At 41.2% G+C, this 16,951-nt stretch overlaps 1 protein-coding gene across 1 annotated transcript in view; it reads left to right on the forward strand.

The window, feature by feature from the left end:
• mtcl2 (microtubule crosslinking factor 2) overlaps positions 1–16,951 on the forward strand; it is a 66,805-nt gene that overhangs the window by 30,253 nt on the left and 19,601 nt on the right. The window contains exons 5-10 of the mRNA XM_070910518.1: positions 4,919–4,981; positions 5,409–5,576; positions 9,704–9,857; positions 12,855–13,419; positions 14,875–15,175; positions 15,840–16,073. Of these exons, the coding sequence (XP_070766619.1) occupies positions 4,919–4,981; positions 5,409–5,576; positions 9,704–9,857; positions 12,855–13,419; positions 14,875–15,175; positions 15,840–16,073 (1,485 nt within the window). The remainder of the gene's footprint in view (positions 1–4,918; positions 4,982–5,408; positions 5,577–9,703; positions 9,858–12,854; positions 13,420–14,874; positions 15,176–15,839; positions 16,074–16,951) is intronic.

The following is a 16,951-nucleotide window of genomic DNA, read 5'->3' on the forward strand; positions in this document are numbered from 1 at the left end:
TGGATGTATAATTATGGATGTCGAGTGAAAATTGTGGGAACAAGAGCAAGTTGAAGGGAAATTTCTCAAAAGATTTTAAAGCCCCTTTCCCCTCTGACTGTTATGTTCCCCACTTGAGCTCTGATACACACTTGGACTGAAAATTGCATGCATTACATGACTGCGTAAAAAGTATGACTGAAAAGTTCAATTAATGTGAGAAAGTCCCACTGTTGTGTCCACTGAAAAGGGTTGCGAATGTTTTAAAGTCTGAATGGAGTTTACTCCTTGAATGTATGAATCAGTGGGAAGGGGTTGATGATGAGAGAGTTTGAACATTTTTCTAATTGAAAAGTTTCAATTGGATTTGAAAGTTATAATACCCAGAATGTATGAACATTTTGGTGTTCGTATTCCTTATATTAATTTGAATGTGGAACATTTCCTGGAAAACATTTTGGAAAGTATGAATGAGATGAAAAGTAACAGAAAGAATGTCCTAATTGAGCTGAATGTTTTGATGTTTCTACATTGAAAATGAATTTAATGAATTTAATCATATGTTGTGAACGCGTTCGACACGTCCCGCCAGGAGTAGACAAAACGGCCCATGTTAAAGCTTCCTGAATGTCATGGGTGTGATCAGGAGTGGTTCCTTCTTTAATCATATTAGGTTTGAGGCTGACGAGTTGAAACTATAAAGTATAGAACACACAATGTAAATTTCATGTAAATCGAACGATGGTTGTCACATATGGCTCGCCAGCAGTGCTTTTGCCAGCAGGTGGCGCTATGATTGTGACTCAACACTGACATGTAGATATCTTCAGGCCTGGACTCTTATCAAACATGTCAGGTTTGCTGCATATTGGACAATTAGCAGTCAAGTTACAACAGCTTTGTGTTTCACGGCGAAACATCCAAATGATATGCTCCGCCATGGCAACAGCATTCCATGAAAGGTTTACAACACAAACACCTAGCATAATTATTCTGTGGCCCCCTCTAGCAAGCACAGTTTGTAGGCCCTGTCTAAGAACCGCTGCCTGGAACTCCCGTCATTTTAAAGCCAAGTTGATTTTATATTTCCAAGTCTTAACCTCCACCAGTGTTTCAACATTTTGACTGAAAATGATGAGTGAAAATTGTGGGAGTTAGAGCAGGTTTAAAAGATTTTTTTAGTTCCGCTTTTGGGTCAAAGACCATAACAGCTCTCCACTAAATCACGATGTTATCAGAGAGAAAAGATTCTGCTGAGCATGTTGTAGATTTTATTTTTGTGGTGTTAAAAATGCAAATTAGAAATGTAAGGGGAGAAGCGAAAAGGGACAGATATTTTGTCTTTCGTTATAATGGGAGTCTTAAGGGAGCTTGGCTGCACTCCTGCCATTCAGGCAGGCTGGTCTTGTTTTCTTGGGCACAGGAATGATGTGGGTATGACAGGCTGAGCCAGGGACAGGTTGAATATCAATGTGAACACCGGTGCGAGTTAGTCAGCACGTAGTTTGAGGGCCCGCCCACTGATACCGTCCGGTCCTGTTGCTTTCATGGTGTTCACACGTTTGAAGGCCCTCCTGACCTCATGCTCAGAAAGGATGGTCGACTGTGTGAAAGGTGACTTTGGATGTTCAAGCAAATAATTCAATAAATACGCCAAAACATGCAATTGTTTTCATGTGACTTTTTCAGGCAGATGTCGCTTTGAAGAATATCAAACCACATTTTATGACTAAATTATGCAAAAATGCAGGGAAATCCAAGGGGTTCACTCTCTGTTTCTTGGGACTGTATAAAAGCTCCATTGTACTGCCGTCTAGCATTAGAAAATGTCACGCTGCTGCCCTCGCTGGTTACTATCTACACAGACTGAAAAACGGAGTGAAAAAAACTTAACTTAACTTCCTCTTGCTGGCAATTCAGCATTCGCTCCCGCAAATGAAACAAGGTGTGATATTCAGCATCACGAGCTCACGCTCAAGAGTCCAGCATGAATTCATTTCCGCCTTTTTCCACCGAAGCCTCTCTCTGCAACTGACCCCAGCTCAGCTGAAAGCCTGATCCAATAGTTCCAACATGGGTTGCACCTCCAGCCAGAATCAGTGGTTCCATTATCCATCATGCTTATTGATCAGTGAGGTTAGAGCCAATAATATATAAATATAAGAACTATTTGCATCCTGATAAACTGATCTTCAAGTGGGTTAGGAGACAGAGGGATGAGGGAGGGAAGGACAGAGGGAGATAAAAAATTTAAAGGTTGGGGAAAAAAGCCCCAGACTACTGAAGGGGTGAGAAGGAGGGAAGGAGGGAAGGAAGGGTTGAGAGGATGAAGGGATAGAACAAGGAGAGAGAGGGGAGGAAAAACTGACCCCTCTGTGGAAAGAAAAATCAGTCAAATAAGCAAATGCCATTCATGCTAAAGCTGTACTGCATCTTCACCTGTACATGAGAGGAATTATTTGGAACATTTCTCAATATTTTAAGGTTACAGCGTTTTAACAATTCACTTCAAATATGGTCAGTTTACATTTTGGGGAAAGATATTGAGAATTTATCTTTTTTATTTTTATTTTACCGTCTCCCTTTCTGACCTTTTCCTTCCTTCCATCCCCCCATTTCTTTCTTTTGTTTTCGGCGGTTCGTTGCAGAGAGAGTGCCTCGTTTCCATGGAAACATATTAAGCCAGATGAGCTGAGCTACTTGCACTGCAGCATCTGTGCAAGTCTGTGTGTGTGTTCAAATGTGTGTGTGTGTGTGTTTGATTGATCTTGGCTCTAAAGAGGAGGAAGGAAGGCGATGTGTGTGAGTGTAATGCACTGGGTTGACAATTAAATGAAAAGAGGACAGTGTGACCAAATCAAACGTTCTAACGAAACCGGCAGTCCTCCCACTCATTTCAATGTGGGTAATCAGTTTAGGCTGCAGCAGTGGTGACTGCAGGGGATGTCAAAAGAAAAGGGTTAGGGTTAGGGTGAAAAGTTGAAACAGATTCAACTTTTGGAGAAACGCAACCCGACATTGGAGCTCCAGAGCTCCCACACCGCCATATAACCCCACACTAATCGCCGCAACGCCTGATTTGGAATGCAGCCTATGTGTGTTAGCGGAGTAGCTACCAGCAATGCGTCCCAGTGTCATTAGGTCCTCTATCTATGCTTTTGTGTAATTTTTCCCTCTTTGTCTCTCGCTCTCTTCCTCTTTACCTCTCTGTTTCTGTTCACTTCACACACTTGTACCTCCACCTCATAGCTGTAATGCCCTGCTCTTATAAGTGCAGCTGCGGTGATCGAAATCGCTATGGGAATGATCAGCATCACCATAACAATGACATCTGGGTCTCAACATGAAAGGGAGAGGAACTGGGTGATAGGAAATGCACACCAAACAGGTTCAAATAAACTTAAACAGGGAATAGTTTGATATTTTGGGAAATTGATGAGAAGATCAATACCACTTTCACATCTATGCATATCCATTGAATATGAAGCTAGGGTGGGACGAGAGACAACAGAAATCCAGGAAGTCACTGTGCCCAGCCAAGAAGTAGTTCCAGCCCATAAATCCCCATAAAAAAATTGTTTTGAATGGATTACACAACAAGATATAACGTGTTAATTAATGAGCTTTAGAGGTGCTAGTAGGCAATTTTAGCTGTTTCCCCCTTGTTCTGAGTCTTTATGCTAAACTAAGATGACTGTCTCCTGGCAGAAGCTTCATATTTAACAAATGAGAGTTGTATCGATCTTCTCATCTAACTCTTGGCAAGAAAGCAGACTATTCCTTTGAAATGGTGTAACTGAACGGTCAAGATTCCCATTCATACTGGAAAACCTGCAATTCTTTCTTGTTGCCTTCAGCATCCTGAAAAATGACAACATTGCCTTAATTGTAAGAGAATCGTTTTTACAAAATGATGACCAGTTTGCCAAAATGGACGGTCTTAGGTGGAAAGGACCCCAAATGTGTTATTATCCAATATCTGTGCAACTGCAGGCAGTGGAGATCATGGCTCTGTTCAGGGATGAGTTGAAGGTGAAATTATATGGGTCGTAGCGAGTTATGCTTTGTATCACTTTGAACGACTTGTCATGGTGAATGCTCTTGAATGTCTCTTCAGCCAGTGTGTGACGGAGCGGCTCCCTCACTCACTGCGGGCAGCGCACACACACACACACACACACATGCACACCACACATCTCTTTGCCCACTCCCTTCCGTTCCCGCTAGTCAGTAAAACTCGCTATTATCCCCCCTTTTCCCACCGTTTCAGTAGCACAACCGGGGTTGCACTTGGTAGTTCTATTTTGATTTATGTACTCATGTGGAGATGCGGTGCATACCTGCTGTCACCCATCAACAAGTGTGGTTGGGCGGAACATTGGTTTCTGTTAAATAGGACGTGCTCGTGCAATTTCATGGTCACGTGAACGGCATGATTATGTTGCTTGTTTATACTATTAATTTTTGTTTCAAATCACTTAAATAGAAGAAAATATATATCATTCATATTTAAAATGTACTTGGGTTGAAGAAGCTGTAAATGCCTTATCTAGTAGGAAAATGTGTGAATTGTATTTTACTTCTTATTAAGCCTAGTGGGAAGGGCTACAGGTTTAAAAGGGGCTGGCTTGGCCCTGGTGGAGTCAGTCGCGACACAGTGTATGAAAACAAAAACATAAGAGCATGTTGTTTTTAAAATTCACATGAAAATAGAAAGACATGACACACTTTGGGTTTAAAAATATATTTTAGTCGCAAATGTCTGCACAGAGTTGGAACCACGAGTGTAAATTGTGATTACCCAAGTTTAAATTTCACTTTTCTCTTCCACTGCAGGTCGTCTCCTCACTGCCTCTGTTTGTTTCAGGCTGGATGCATTAATTATTTATCTTGGTGGTGCCACATTTTACTAATGAGACTTTCTGTGTCTCAGTTACAGAACTCCCAGAAGAAAAGAGGAGCACGACCCAACAACAAACCTGACAAGAAGCTTGGTCCACAGGTAACACGCACACGCTTACACGCTGCTATGTTTTTACCCAGATGGTCCGACAAATCAATAAGAGAAACAAAGTGCAATTTCAGCAACTAAACCTTTAAGACAAACCTGGAGAGAGAGAGGGTGAACACACACCAAACCATACACAAAGGGATACAGTATTTCTTGACTGGTTGGCGGAGGCTTACAACCGTGGGGTGGTAATTCTAGTTTATTAAATGAATTACCTTAAAAGATAAATCAATTATTTAAAAATTTGTCAATGAATTGACTGATCGCTTAATCCCTAGTTACAGGCCTAAAATGGCAACTGCACTTTGCATGACAACAGATCTGTTATCTGTGTGCATGTCGGCTTTCCTCTCACACAGCAGTTTTTTGTGTCAATGTCACCTCAGCGCTCTCTTCTCTTTCTGTCTCATCGCTGCAGGAGGACAGTTCAGATCTCAAGTGTCAGCTCCACTTTGCAAAAGAGGAATCAGCCCTGATGTGCAAGAAGCTGACCAAGCTGGTGAAGGACAGCAAGGCCATGAAGGAGGAGCTGGCCAAGTACAGGTCGCTTTACGGAGATGTTAACGCATCTCTCACCGTGGAGGAGGTGAGGGGAGGATGAGGAGGACTGAAAGACCTAGACATTCGCTTTAGGCCCATTTCATACACAAGCAATGCATTTTTACTTTGTCAGTGTCAGATAGTGATTCATGAGCAAACTAGCACAGACAAATTAGTGAGTAGTAAACAAGGCGATAAAACGGAGCTGGCCAAGTAGCTGGCCAAGTAGCTGGCCAAGTAGCTCGCCAAGTAGAGCTCACTTTATGGAGAATCAAAAACTACCTCACAGTGAAGGAAGTGGGAAAAGGGTGAGGATTTTGATTTCATATATATATATATATATATATATATAACTGTAACACTAATAACTGTAATCTAAACCCTGAGTTATTTTTTCTTAGCATTTAGTGCTGTCTCTCTTAATGTTTGCCTGAGAGCTGCAAAACGATGCCACTAGGTTATTATGGTGATGATGGATTGTTAAGTATCCCTTTGTACCGATATAAAACCCCTCCCTGAGCCAGAGATGAGGCACAGGAATTTTGCCTAAAGTTTCCTTAAGAAATACAGTAGTTTCTGAGCTTTCTTTACCACGTGGAGATGTGTGTGATGTCCATGACAGGTTCTATGTGATGCTGATTCCCAGGAACCTAAAACTGTTCACTTGCACCACCTCAGCTCTACTGATGTAGACAGGGGTGTGTGTTTTTGCCTCCCTTTTTCCTAAAATCAACCACCAGCTCCTTTTGCTGACATTGAGCATAGTTCAATGTGCACCACTCTGCAGGATTGATGATTTCCTCTCGATATGAAGCCTCATCGTTGTTTCTAATCTGGCTGATGATGGTAGTGTCGTCCGCAGACTTCACAACAGAGTATTCTCCATGTTGGGGATTGCAGTCATGGGTATACAGCGTGAACAGGAAGGGGCTGAGGAGGAGTGAACACCAATCTGCACTGTCTGGGGTCTGTTTGTGAAGTCCAATAGTGTAGTACTCAAGCCCAGAGACTTTGTTAATCAATTTCATGGGGGAGACTGTGTGGAATGCTGAGCTGAAATCGACAAACAGCATTTAGACTGGAGGGCAGTGGAGATGGCATCCTTTGTCGATCTATTGGTTCTGCATGCAAACTGGAGAGGGTCCAGGTTCACTGGGATGTTGGTTTTGATGTGCTGGAGAACCAGTTTCTCAAAGCGTGCCACAGGGCGGTAGTCATTTAGACTAGACACTGCAGACCTTTTTGGTACAGGGATGATGTGATATGTAAGGAATGTCAGTAATGACATCAACTGGCTGATTGGCACGTTCTTACTACATGATGTTATCAGGCCCAGCAGATTTACTCACATTCACTCTCAGCAGGACTCTTCTCACATCCGCTGTGGATACACTGGTCTTCTGGAGGCAGAGTAGACTTGACAGCTGACTCTTTTTTAGGGAGATCAAAGTGAATATAAAGTGCTCTGTGCGACGTGGCCTCACAGATGAGGGGACTTTCCTGCTTTTGCAGCCTGTGATGGTCCGGATTACTTGCCTCAAATCTTTGGTGTTGTTAGTGTTGAGGTCTCCTGATGTCTCCACTTTGCCTCCTTGATGCCAACTTTCAGTCTAACTCTAGCTGTATTGTGTGCTTCACTGTTACCTGACCATCACCAATATGTCTGCTGATGTATAATGTAACTGTTGATGTATATTCCTCAAGGTTGATGTGGTTCTCCTTCTCCCTTACAGCGTCTCCGAACATGTGCTAGTCTGTGCATCTCAAAACAGTCCTGTAGAGCTGCTGTAAATTATTTGTCCACACTCTAACCCTAACCCTTTTTTGGTGGTTTGAAAAACAAAAAGGCCCCTGGAGAAACTGGTTGTAGGGTAGCTTAAAGAGAGTGTTGCCAGGCAGAAAGAATAAACCATTGTTGATTGACTTAATTACCATCTACAACCCCATCAGGGATGCTGTCCACTGAAAAATGTGAGCATTTTTCTACATTCTTCAGTAACTCAATAGATTCTTGCAATCAGACAGAACGTTACTGCCTCAAGATCTACAAATTAACCTACCCTCCAGTTCTCCAAGAATATTACTGGCTGAGGTCATGAAGGCTGAGGTCAAAGAAGGGTGTGGAAGCTAAAAGTAGTGGGGTAGGAAGTAGGGAAGGGGCCATTGGCCCCCTACTTTATGCCCCTGGCCAACATTTGTTTTAAGTCACAGATTACTGTATCCCAGTATGTTAGTACGTGGGTGGGGTCCAACCCATGAGCACTGAGTACTTGTAATAATGTAGCATTGACTGCTGAGTAGACATGGGTTGGACCGTCAACACGTTGACAGGTGTCACGGCTGGTGTGATCCCATCGCAAGATGGTCTGTAGTTTAAAACTGTTTTTAACTTCAACTTATGCCTGTTAATCAACCCTAAACCTGAATTAAATTACAACTCATTTGAAAACCTTGTATTTAGTCTTTCATACCCAACTTGGAAAAAAACTGGACACCACTACTGCTATCAACGTCCACATGAATATTAAAATCACCTACAATAATGACATTGTCTGTTTTAAGGACTAAACCTGATAAAAACTCTGAGAATTCAGATAGAAATTCAGAGTACGGACCTGGAGCGCAGCACACTGTCATGAATAAAACTGGCTTTAGTGTTTTCCAGGTTGGGAGTGAAAGACTAGTGGATTCATTGAGGCTAACATATTCTTCATGACACAGCCAGGTTTCTGTCAGAGTAAATCAATATGATTATGTGATATTAACTTGTTTACTAATACAGCTTTAGATGACAGAGATCTGATGTTTAATTTTCCTATTGTTTCCGTCTATAGCAGTGGTGGTGTTCATTTTTATTTAGTTTTTATGACTCCTCTCCTGTTTACATTTGTTTGAATTAATTTAAGTGGTCTGGGGGCAGTCACAGTCCTCTTAGAGAAGCGTGTAGGACTGCAATGCTGCCTCCTGGTCTCAACACTCTCAATTTGGCATTATGAACTCCAGAAGTTTGACATCCAGCAAGAAATAATCTATTCTGGTGTATCCATTGTGAATTCGAGAATGAAATGAATATTCCCTACCTGTTGTATTTAAAATTCTCCATACATCAAGTAAGTTCGTATTGTTGATTTATGATTTCAGAAAATTAGAAGCATTAGATGATGCTGCTCTTTGAGTGGATGATCTGTCTAGATCTAGAAGTATTTAAGACTAAAGTAAAATCCCCCCCAATTATCAGGTTTGTAGTAGAGATATCCGGAATCAAGCTAAAGATTTTCCTAAAAAAATCCGGATCATCCCAGTTTGGCCCATAGATCTTCAGCAATGTAATTGGTGTGGACTGTATTTCACCTGTAACCCAAATATATCTCCCCTCTTTATCTGCAATTGTAGACTGGTGTAAAAACGGGACTTTTTTGCGAATTATTATAGCCACTCCTGTAGCCTTTGCTGAAAATTTGAAATGGTACACTTGACTTATCCATTTAGCTGTAATTCTACCATATGCTTAGTTTTCCAGACGTGTCACTTGTAAGAAAATCACATCAGCCTGCAGCTCTCTCAGATGAGACAATACCTTGCCACGTTTTACAGGCTTGTTAATTCCGTTCACATTCCGTGTACAAAAAGTTAAATTTCCTCCAGCTCCTATGTCTCCTCCTATTTTATCTGTCGCAGCAGCCATAACGTATAAATCCCTCTCCTGCAATGTTTCCTGATGCACTGCCATTTGTCATTAAATGAAATAATCCAAGGAGCACTCCTCCCCACCCCACCCTTACCTCCCGTCCTACCCCAAAAGACAACAACAAATAAACAAAAATACTCACCTTCTCCTGAACGCACCAGCAGTTAGACTTCTGGAAGTGGGACCGGCCCTCCTTCCCAGATGTCCAAACTCTCCACCAACTACCTAGCAACCAGTTCTTAATCACTACCATATTGTCCTAGAGGTGAAGCTCCACAGTTATATAGTAAACACAACGTCCTCATTATGGACCGGCATGAAGAGTCCCCAATCAGTCTTTAACGTTATCTGGAGGTCCGAAATGGCGCTCCGCATACCAACGAGCATCCTCCGGATCCGTAAAGAACATCTCCAACTCGTTGTGTGACACATAGTTTGGCTGGGTACAAAAGTCCAAATGTCATTTTTATTTGACTCCCCCCTAGGTTGCTGACTCCCCCCACACCCGCGAGGCAGAGATCAGAGTCCACCTGAAGCTGGTGGAGGAGGAGGCCAACCTGCTGAGTCGACGCATTGTGGAGCTGGAGGTGGAGAACAGGGGGCTCCGAGCAGAGATGGATGACATGAAGGGACCACAAGGTAGTATTTAAACTCATCTCATCAGTCAATTATACATTTCTATTATTCATTTCTCAGACATGTGATCTCCTCTGGAGGTGGAAATAATCTTAAATGAGATAAATATTTTCATGAAGATTGGACATTACATGAAGGACATAAATGTCACTTGTGTCCACTATGTCGCACTAGAGAACAATATGTAATGTAATGTATATCAAGAGTAAGCCACACCATGCACATTTTATTTAAAATGAATGATGATTGTCACACAAGGCTTACTTCCTGTTGCCAGTAGGTGGCGCAATGTCGTCAGGCCTGGACTCTTATCAATCGTGTGAATTTTATTATGTACACTTGAGTTATAACAACTCCCTGTTTCATGACAAAATACGCAAAATTCCCACCTCGCCACAGCAATCTCGTTCCATGAAAACTCCAAAATGGTTGACTTCCTATTGGGTTTAGGGTATGGTTCCAAGAAGCTTTTTTTAAAGTCTGGACATTCCTGTGTCCACTATGTGTTGTCAGAGAACACACATCAATTATGCTTTAATTTTACATAAATTGCAAATGCAGACCACACAATGTAAATATGAATACTGATTGTCACGTGTGGTTTACTTCCTGTTGCCTCCAGGTGGTGCTATAACTATGAATCATAGATATCCCATTGATGCGATCAGGAATTGTCCTTCAATAACCATTTGAAGTTTGAGGCTGACCAGTTGAAACATTCCCACTACCTGTTTGGCATGCTGTCATGCGTCTGCCATGGCAACCCTGTTTGATACATCAACAGATGTTGTATATCTATCTATATAAGTGTAGACCACACAATGTAAATTTCATGTAAATCCAATTATGTTTGTCACATATGGCTTGCTCCCTGTTGCCAGTACAGCTCCCTGTTGCCAGTAGGTGGCGCTATGACTAATATTTAAAGTTGGCATGTCTGGACTCTTATCAAGCATGTGAAATTTGGGGCGGATTGGAAAATGTACAATCAAGTTGCAACAGCTTCCTGTTTCATGTTACATGTACCTACCAAATTTTGTGGATCTAGGTGAAACGTGCTGTGAGGGCTACTCTGTTGAAATTTTGTAAGGGCCACTATCGAGCCATATTGGCACAACCAAGACTCATATCAAATAAAAACTTTGACTTCTGGTGTGTGTGCCAATTTCATGAGGTTTAGAACATCTCCAGCCCTTCAAAAAGAGCTTCCTGTTTCATTGCGAAACACGCAAATTGTCCACCTCGTCACAGCAACTGCATTCCACGGAAGCCCAAAAGCTTTGCAATTTAGCATCACACATGTCTTGAAGTTAAGCCAACCATACTTCCATCTTCTAGGAGGAGTTCGAAAAGTTCCATCCATGTAAAGTGCCTGAAATGGCGTGTTATCTCATGACCTATGACATCATTGTTTGAGATATTGAAAATTTCTTCACAATTTAGCCCGACATTAGTCCAAGGGTTATACCAACCAGAAGTCTGAAATGAATCTGATAAACCCTCTAAGGAGTTCGAAAAAGCAAAAAATACAGGAAAAATGCACAAAATGGCTGACTTCAGGTTGGGCGTAATTAATGAAATTAATGAATTAATGAAATGTGAAATATGTCTGAAATGATAAGAGCAATGTGCATACCAAATTTGGTGATTATCTCCAAATATATCCTATCTAATATATCCTAATAATCTCTACAAAAACAGTAGGTTCCTGGCACTTTCCTCCTAACAATGGGGCTTTCATACCATTTCTCAGAACTCGGCCCCTAATAATCCTTAGAATAACAAAAGGGCTTTCGCTCCGATTTTGATGCTTGGGCTCTAGTAATAGTAATGATAATGATAATAATAATCCTTAGAATAAAAATAGGGCTTTCGCACCGATTGCTCATGCCCTAATAAAAAGTAATATTAAAGCAAAATAGAAATACACCCATGTGTTCACACACCTACAAAAATTTGATAGAATAGAATACACTGAAAGTATGGTATTGACTGAAGTGCTGTAAGTGTGTTGGGATATGAAACCAGTTGTTTTCATTAGGTTATTACTTTTTTTCATTTCTGAATTGTACTACAGTGTTAAATTATCCCTAAGATTGTTAAATTCACTCCTTTTTGATGAAATTTTTTTTTCATTAGTTAAACCTACATATATTATTAGACATATTGGGAAATGTGCTTAGTCACGTTCTTGCTGAGAGTTAGATAAGAGGATTGATACCACTCTCATGTTTGTACATTAAATATGAAGTCAGCAGCTGAGAAGCTTAGTTTAGCACAAAGACAAGGGGGAACTGCTAGCCTGTGGTAGCATGGGAACCAAATTAACCCTCTCCCGTTCAGACAGATTTCCAGCCGACCATTTATCTAATATGGGTTTGATACGATGACTGACAGAGGAGCACCATTGAGGCATTTTCATAAACAATGAAAATGGCTGCCGCTGATGTGCAACGTTCTGTTGAATTCGCTATCCATCAGTATTAAATAAACTGGATGGTATGTTTTCTCTATTTTTCTCTACACCGTAACAGCTAATAACACAGCTAACAGACAAAGTTGGCAGGCTTAGCCTGTGGTTTACATAACATACATTTCTTGGTCGGGTGCAGGAACTTCCTGGAGTCCTGTCATCACAGTAAAGCCCCCAGGAAATAACAGGTAAACACAACATGTATTTTTTAGGCTTTTGCTTTTGTGCAGATTAAAAACAAGATATAACATGGTAATTGGTGAGCTTTAGCGGTGCTGGTAGGCAGATTTGGTTACCTTTGGATAAAACCAGGCTAGCATCTTCTAGCTCTCTGCAGGAAAATACTTAAGCATATTTCCCAAGATGTTGAGCTATTCCTTCAAGATCATATTTGCTTTCTCTCTTTTCAGAAATGTTTTGGCTATTTATATTTGCATGATTCATCTGCAATTCATATTTCATAACTGTAATTTTTTCCTCTGTTGCTTTCTCTACTGCTTGAACCTTCATTGTTTCTTTTACCCTAGATGGTCCTCCAGAACTTACTGGTGTTAGTGGTGGTCTAGGGGCAGGTCTTGGTCTAGGAGTAGGAGCCATGGTACTTGCGGGAGGAGCTTCATCTGAAAACATCATGGAGCTCCAGAGACACCTCCAGTTTGTGGAGGAGGAGGCGGAGCTATTGAGGAGGTCTCTAATTGAGATGGAGGAACAGAACAAACTCCTGATGAATGAGATTAACCGCTATAAATCTGAACTCCCACCGCCATCATCCACAGTGTCGTCCAATTCATTAACGTCGCTGACGGATGGGCTGCTCAACGACAGTCCGGTGCACTCTTTACAGCAAGGACTGGTGCTTATCAGTACAGACACCCTAGTCCAGGAAGAGGAGCTCAGACTGGCGAGGCTTCAGATTGGAGAACTGAGCGGGAAGGTGAAGAAGCTGCAGTATGAGAACCGAGTGCTTCTGTCCAACCTGCAGCGCTGTGATCTGGCTTCCTACCAGGCTTCCTCCTCCTCTTCCTCCTCACTACAACTGGCTTTGGAGACTGACGCAGAGGCTGGAGACTCAGCTGAGTGCCTCCCCACCAGGTAGAATTGTATTTTCCCTTACAACATTTTTGGTGGAATTGTGGTTCTGTAGTGTGGGAGGACATATATATATATATATATATATTTATTTATTTATTTATTTATATATATATATATTTTTTAATTGGGTAGAAATCAGTCATATAAGCTAATATGAAAACGTACCACGGTTACTGCATGCATGTAGTTTTGTTTTATACAGTTTCCCATTGTAAGGGGATTATGCCTATGATTAACTTTGGCTATCAGAAACAATCAATATTTATTTGAAATTGTATTTAACATACATCAAATTCATGTTCAGGGCACCACCCATAAAGGGAAATGATAGCCAATTAATTAAGTTTCGCAAGGTATACTGAACTATCAGTTTGGATTAATAATTCAATTAAAACTAAACTACAACCAAAATGATCATATCAATAGCTAGTAAAAGTTTAAGGGTTGAAGGAGTTGGGAATAGTAGAGGTTGTCAGTATTCACTTTTATATACACCAGCATGTATATTTCACAGCATTTATTTAAAGATAAATGAAAACACACAATATACAATCTAACTTAATACACTCAACTAAAGAAACAAACTGATTCTGAATGAAGTCCTTGCTGTGTTCCAATTGTCCAGGTCGGAGGAAACCGGTGCTAACTGGCTTTGTTTCTCCTGTTTCTTGTAATGTTAGGTGGCAGACTTCTGTTAATTCAATTCAATTCAATTATATGGCACCAAATCACAACAAAAGTCATCTCATGACACTGAGCAGGTCTAGACCACACTCTATAATATTATTACAGACAGTGGCACTAGGTGGGCGGCCATCTGCTTTGACTGGTTGGGTTGTTAAGCTCTTGGCACTAACTTAGCTTGCTTACGAGGATCTTAGGCAGGCTCTCGCGTCGCTGCCGTAAGAAAAGAAGTTCTGTGTGTCCGTTCCGAGCAGAGGTAAGAGAGAGAACAATAGGGGAGCTGGGGTTTTGTTGACCCCACCGGGGGTGAAGACCAGGGGATATCAGGTAACAGGAAGTGATTGGAGGAGAGATCTGACTGTTTACATTTCAAAAGTCCAGTTTAAGTCACAAAATGAACGAATGAACGGAGCTACAACGGTTCCTACACTATCCATAAAAAACTGCAAATAACCTCCATAGATCTGAGTTTGACGTGGTATGCTGTGTGTAATACAGACTTGAGAAGCAACCTAGGCTATTAGCGCTTAGGCTGCAGTGAATTACTTTGAGATTGAAAGTTAATTCTTGAAACAGAGGTTGACAAAACAATCTCACCACAAGGTCCATATAGTAGCATATCTAGTAGTGATCATACCCAGCAGATGGAGTTTACCTTGTTATCATGGATTTTTTCTGAGAACTTTAAGGTCAAGAATGAACTTTCAATCCCAACCTTTAAGCCAATATGAATGAGAAGTCCTGAACTTGCTTTCTCTGTTTTTCTATCAGCCTGCCCCACCGCAAAGAGCCAGTAGGGGGTGAGAATGATGCTCTGGAGATCAAGGAACAGAAAAAGAAGATCGAGGACAACGCTGATGCAACAACCTCACTCCCTGGATACCTGGGGCAGAAGGACCATGATGCCTTGCTGGCCATGAGGGACCAGGCTCGCCTGGTTTCCACTGCAATACAGCTCCTGACCTCCCCTGAGTCTAACTGCCTCTCCACCTCCCCATCCATCTATCTCAAGTACTGCAGCAACGAGGTAGCAGGACCATGTGACCAGGAGAAACTTCAGCCTCACAGCCAAGTACGTTTCCTGTTTAGTGTGTTCTTCCCAGATGCTGTCAGATGAAACCTTTTCATCTCAAAGATTCAGCTTTTCAGTAAAGTCCCTTTGTACAAAACCATTGATAATACTAAATGATGATTGATTATTTGATTATTTGATTCACAAAGTAATTGTTGTGTCCCAAGTTGACATCTTCTAATTGCTTGTTTTGTTTCACAAACAGTCCAAAACCCAGAGATATTCAGTTTATTCTAGTGACAGAAAATAAAGAAAAGCAGCAAATATTCGCTGAATCCAGAGAATATTTGGCTTTTTGCTCGATAAATCACTTTTAACAATTAGACAATGAATCGATAATTAAGATAATTCACTTTTTCAACAAAAATAAAAATCTCTGTTTTTCTGAATTAACAAGATAATTATCTCAGAATTCTGAGAAAAGTTTTCATGGAAAACAAATTCAGCTCTGTTTTTCTAAATTAACAAGATAATTAAATCAGAATTCTGAAAAAAAAAACACACAAGTGAAGACCACAACCTCAGTTACTAATGTTTTATCTTTTGCATTGGCACTTTTTCTTGTAGTGATTGTTCAGCCACCTGCAGTATCAGCCCCACAACTTCTCATTTATCAGCCTGAGCCATTTCCTCACAATATTCTGTTATTTTCTTTGTTCCCCAGATTCCAGAGCTGTCTGACCTGGTGGACTGGCCCCTGGTTGGCGCTCTGACCAGCAGGCTCCAGGCCCTACACATGCAGCTACAGGCCTTCGTGGAGCAGGTAGACAGCCTCTGTAAAGCCCCAGCAGGTGGGCGGGACCCTCAGGTGGAAGGAGCATCTACTATGGCCTCACCCTGCGCCTCCCTCTCCTGCTCTGGAGATGACCAGGATGGATTGAACGCTGCTGAGAAGAAGGTAAAAGACAAGAAACACCCCCTTTTCACTCGTCACTCGCTTTTACTTTTGTTGGATTTTTCTTTTGTGTTGTGTAGTTTCTTTTCTTCAGTTTTGTGCTTGGTCCAGTGCCTAACCATTAATTTGGCTGAATAACACTTCCAATCCCATCTAAACATGCTGCTTTAGTTTCTCATCACAGTGGAGAATGGATTTACACAACACGCTCAAATCTGATGTAAAAACAAATCAAAACAAAAACCACTAGATTAAATTAATGACTAATTTAGGTTTAGCAGACTAAATATTAATTGAGATTCATGCAGATCTGTTTATAGAAAAAGCTTTTCACCACTGTTGTCAAAGAACTTTTGTCTTCCCTGTTCTTATTCTAAATGAACCTAACATTCTTCAAACACTGTTGGGAATGAACAAATAGACCTTTAGTGACATCTAAAATGGGAAATTTGCTGTTTGGATGTATAAGATGAATTCAGATTTGAGCTGCCAGTGTAAACCTCTCCCCACTATGCCACCCATGTACTCTGCATGCTGTTAAATTGCCTCCTAACCTTGCTGCTTTAGGCCTGAAATGGAGCCTGTTTGTGACTTGGGTATAGTGGGATTATTTAGAGCACATAAAGCACTGTTTATTGATATATATTTTCATCAGAATATATCATATAACCAACTTCACCATACTATCCTACTATACTAGCCTGTCTATCTTATGCTCCATTTTACTCTCAGTCATGAACAAGACCCTGAGATACTTGAACTCCTTCGCTTGAGGCAATAACTCAATCCTAACCTGGAGGGAACAATCCACTGTTTTCTGGCAGAGAAACATGGCCTCAGACTTGGAGGTGCTGGCTCTAATCCCAACCTTTTCATACTCG

Source organism: Enoplosus armatus, chromosome 8, assembly GCF_043641665.1.
Source record: "Enoplosus armatus isolate fEnoArm2 chromosome 8, fEnoArm2.hap1, whole genome shotgun sequence".
NCBI classification, from domain to species: Eukaryota; Metazoa; Chordata; class Actinopteri; order Centrarchiformes; family Enoplosidae; genus Enoplosus; species Enoplosus armatus.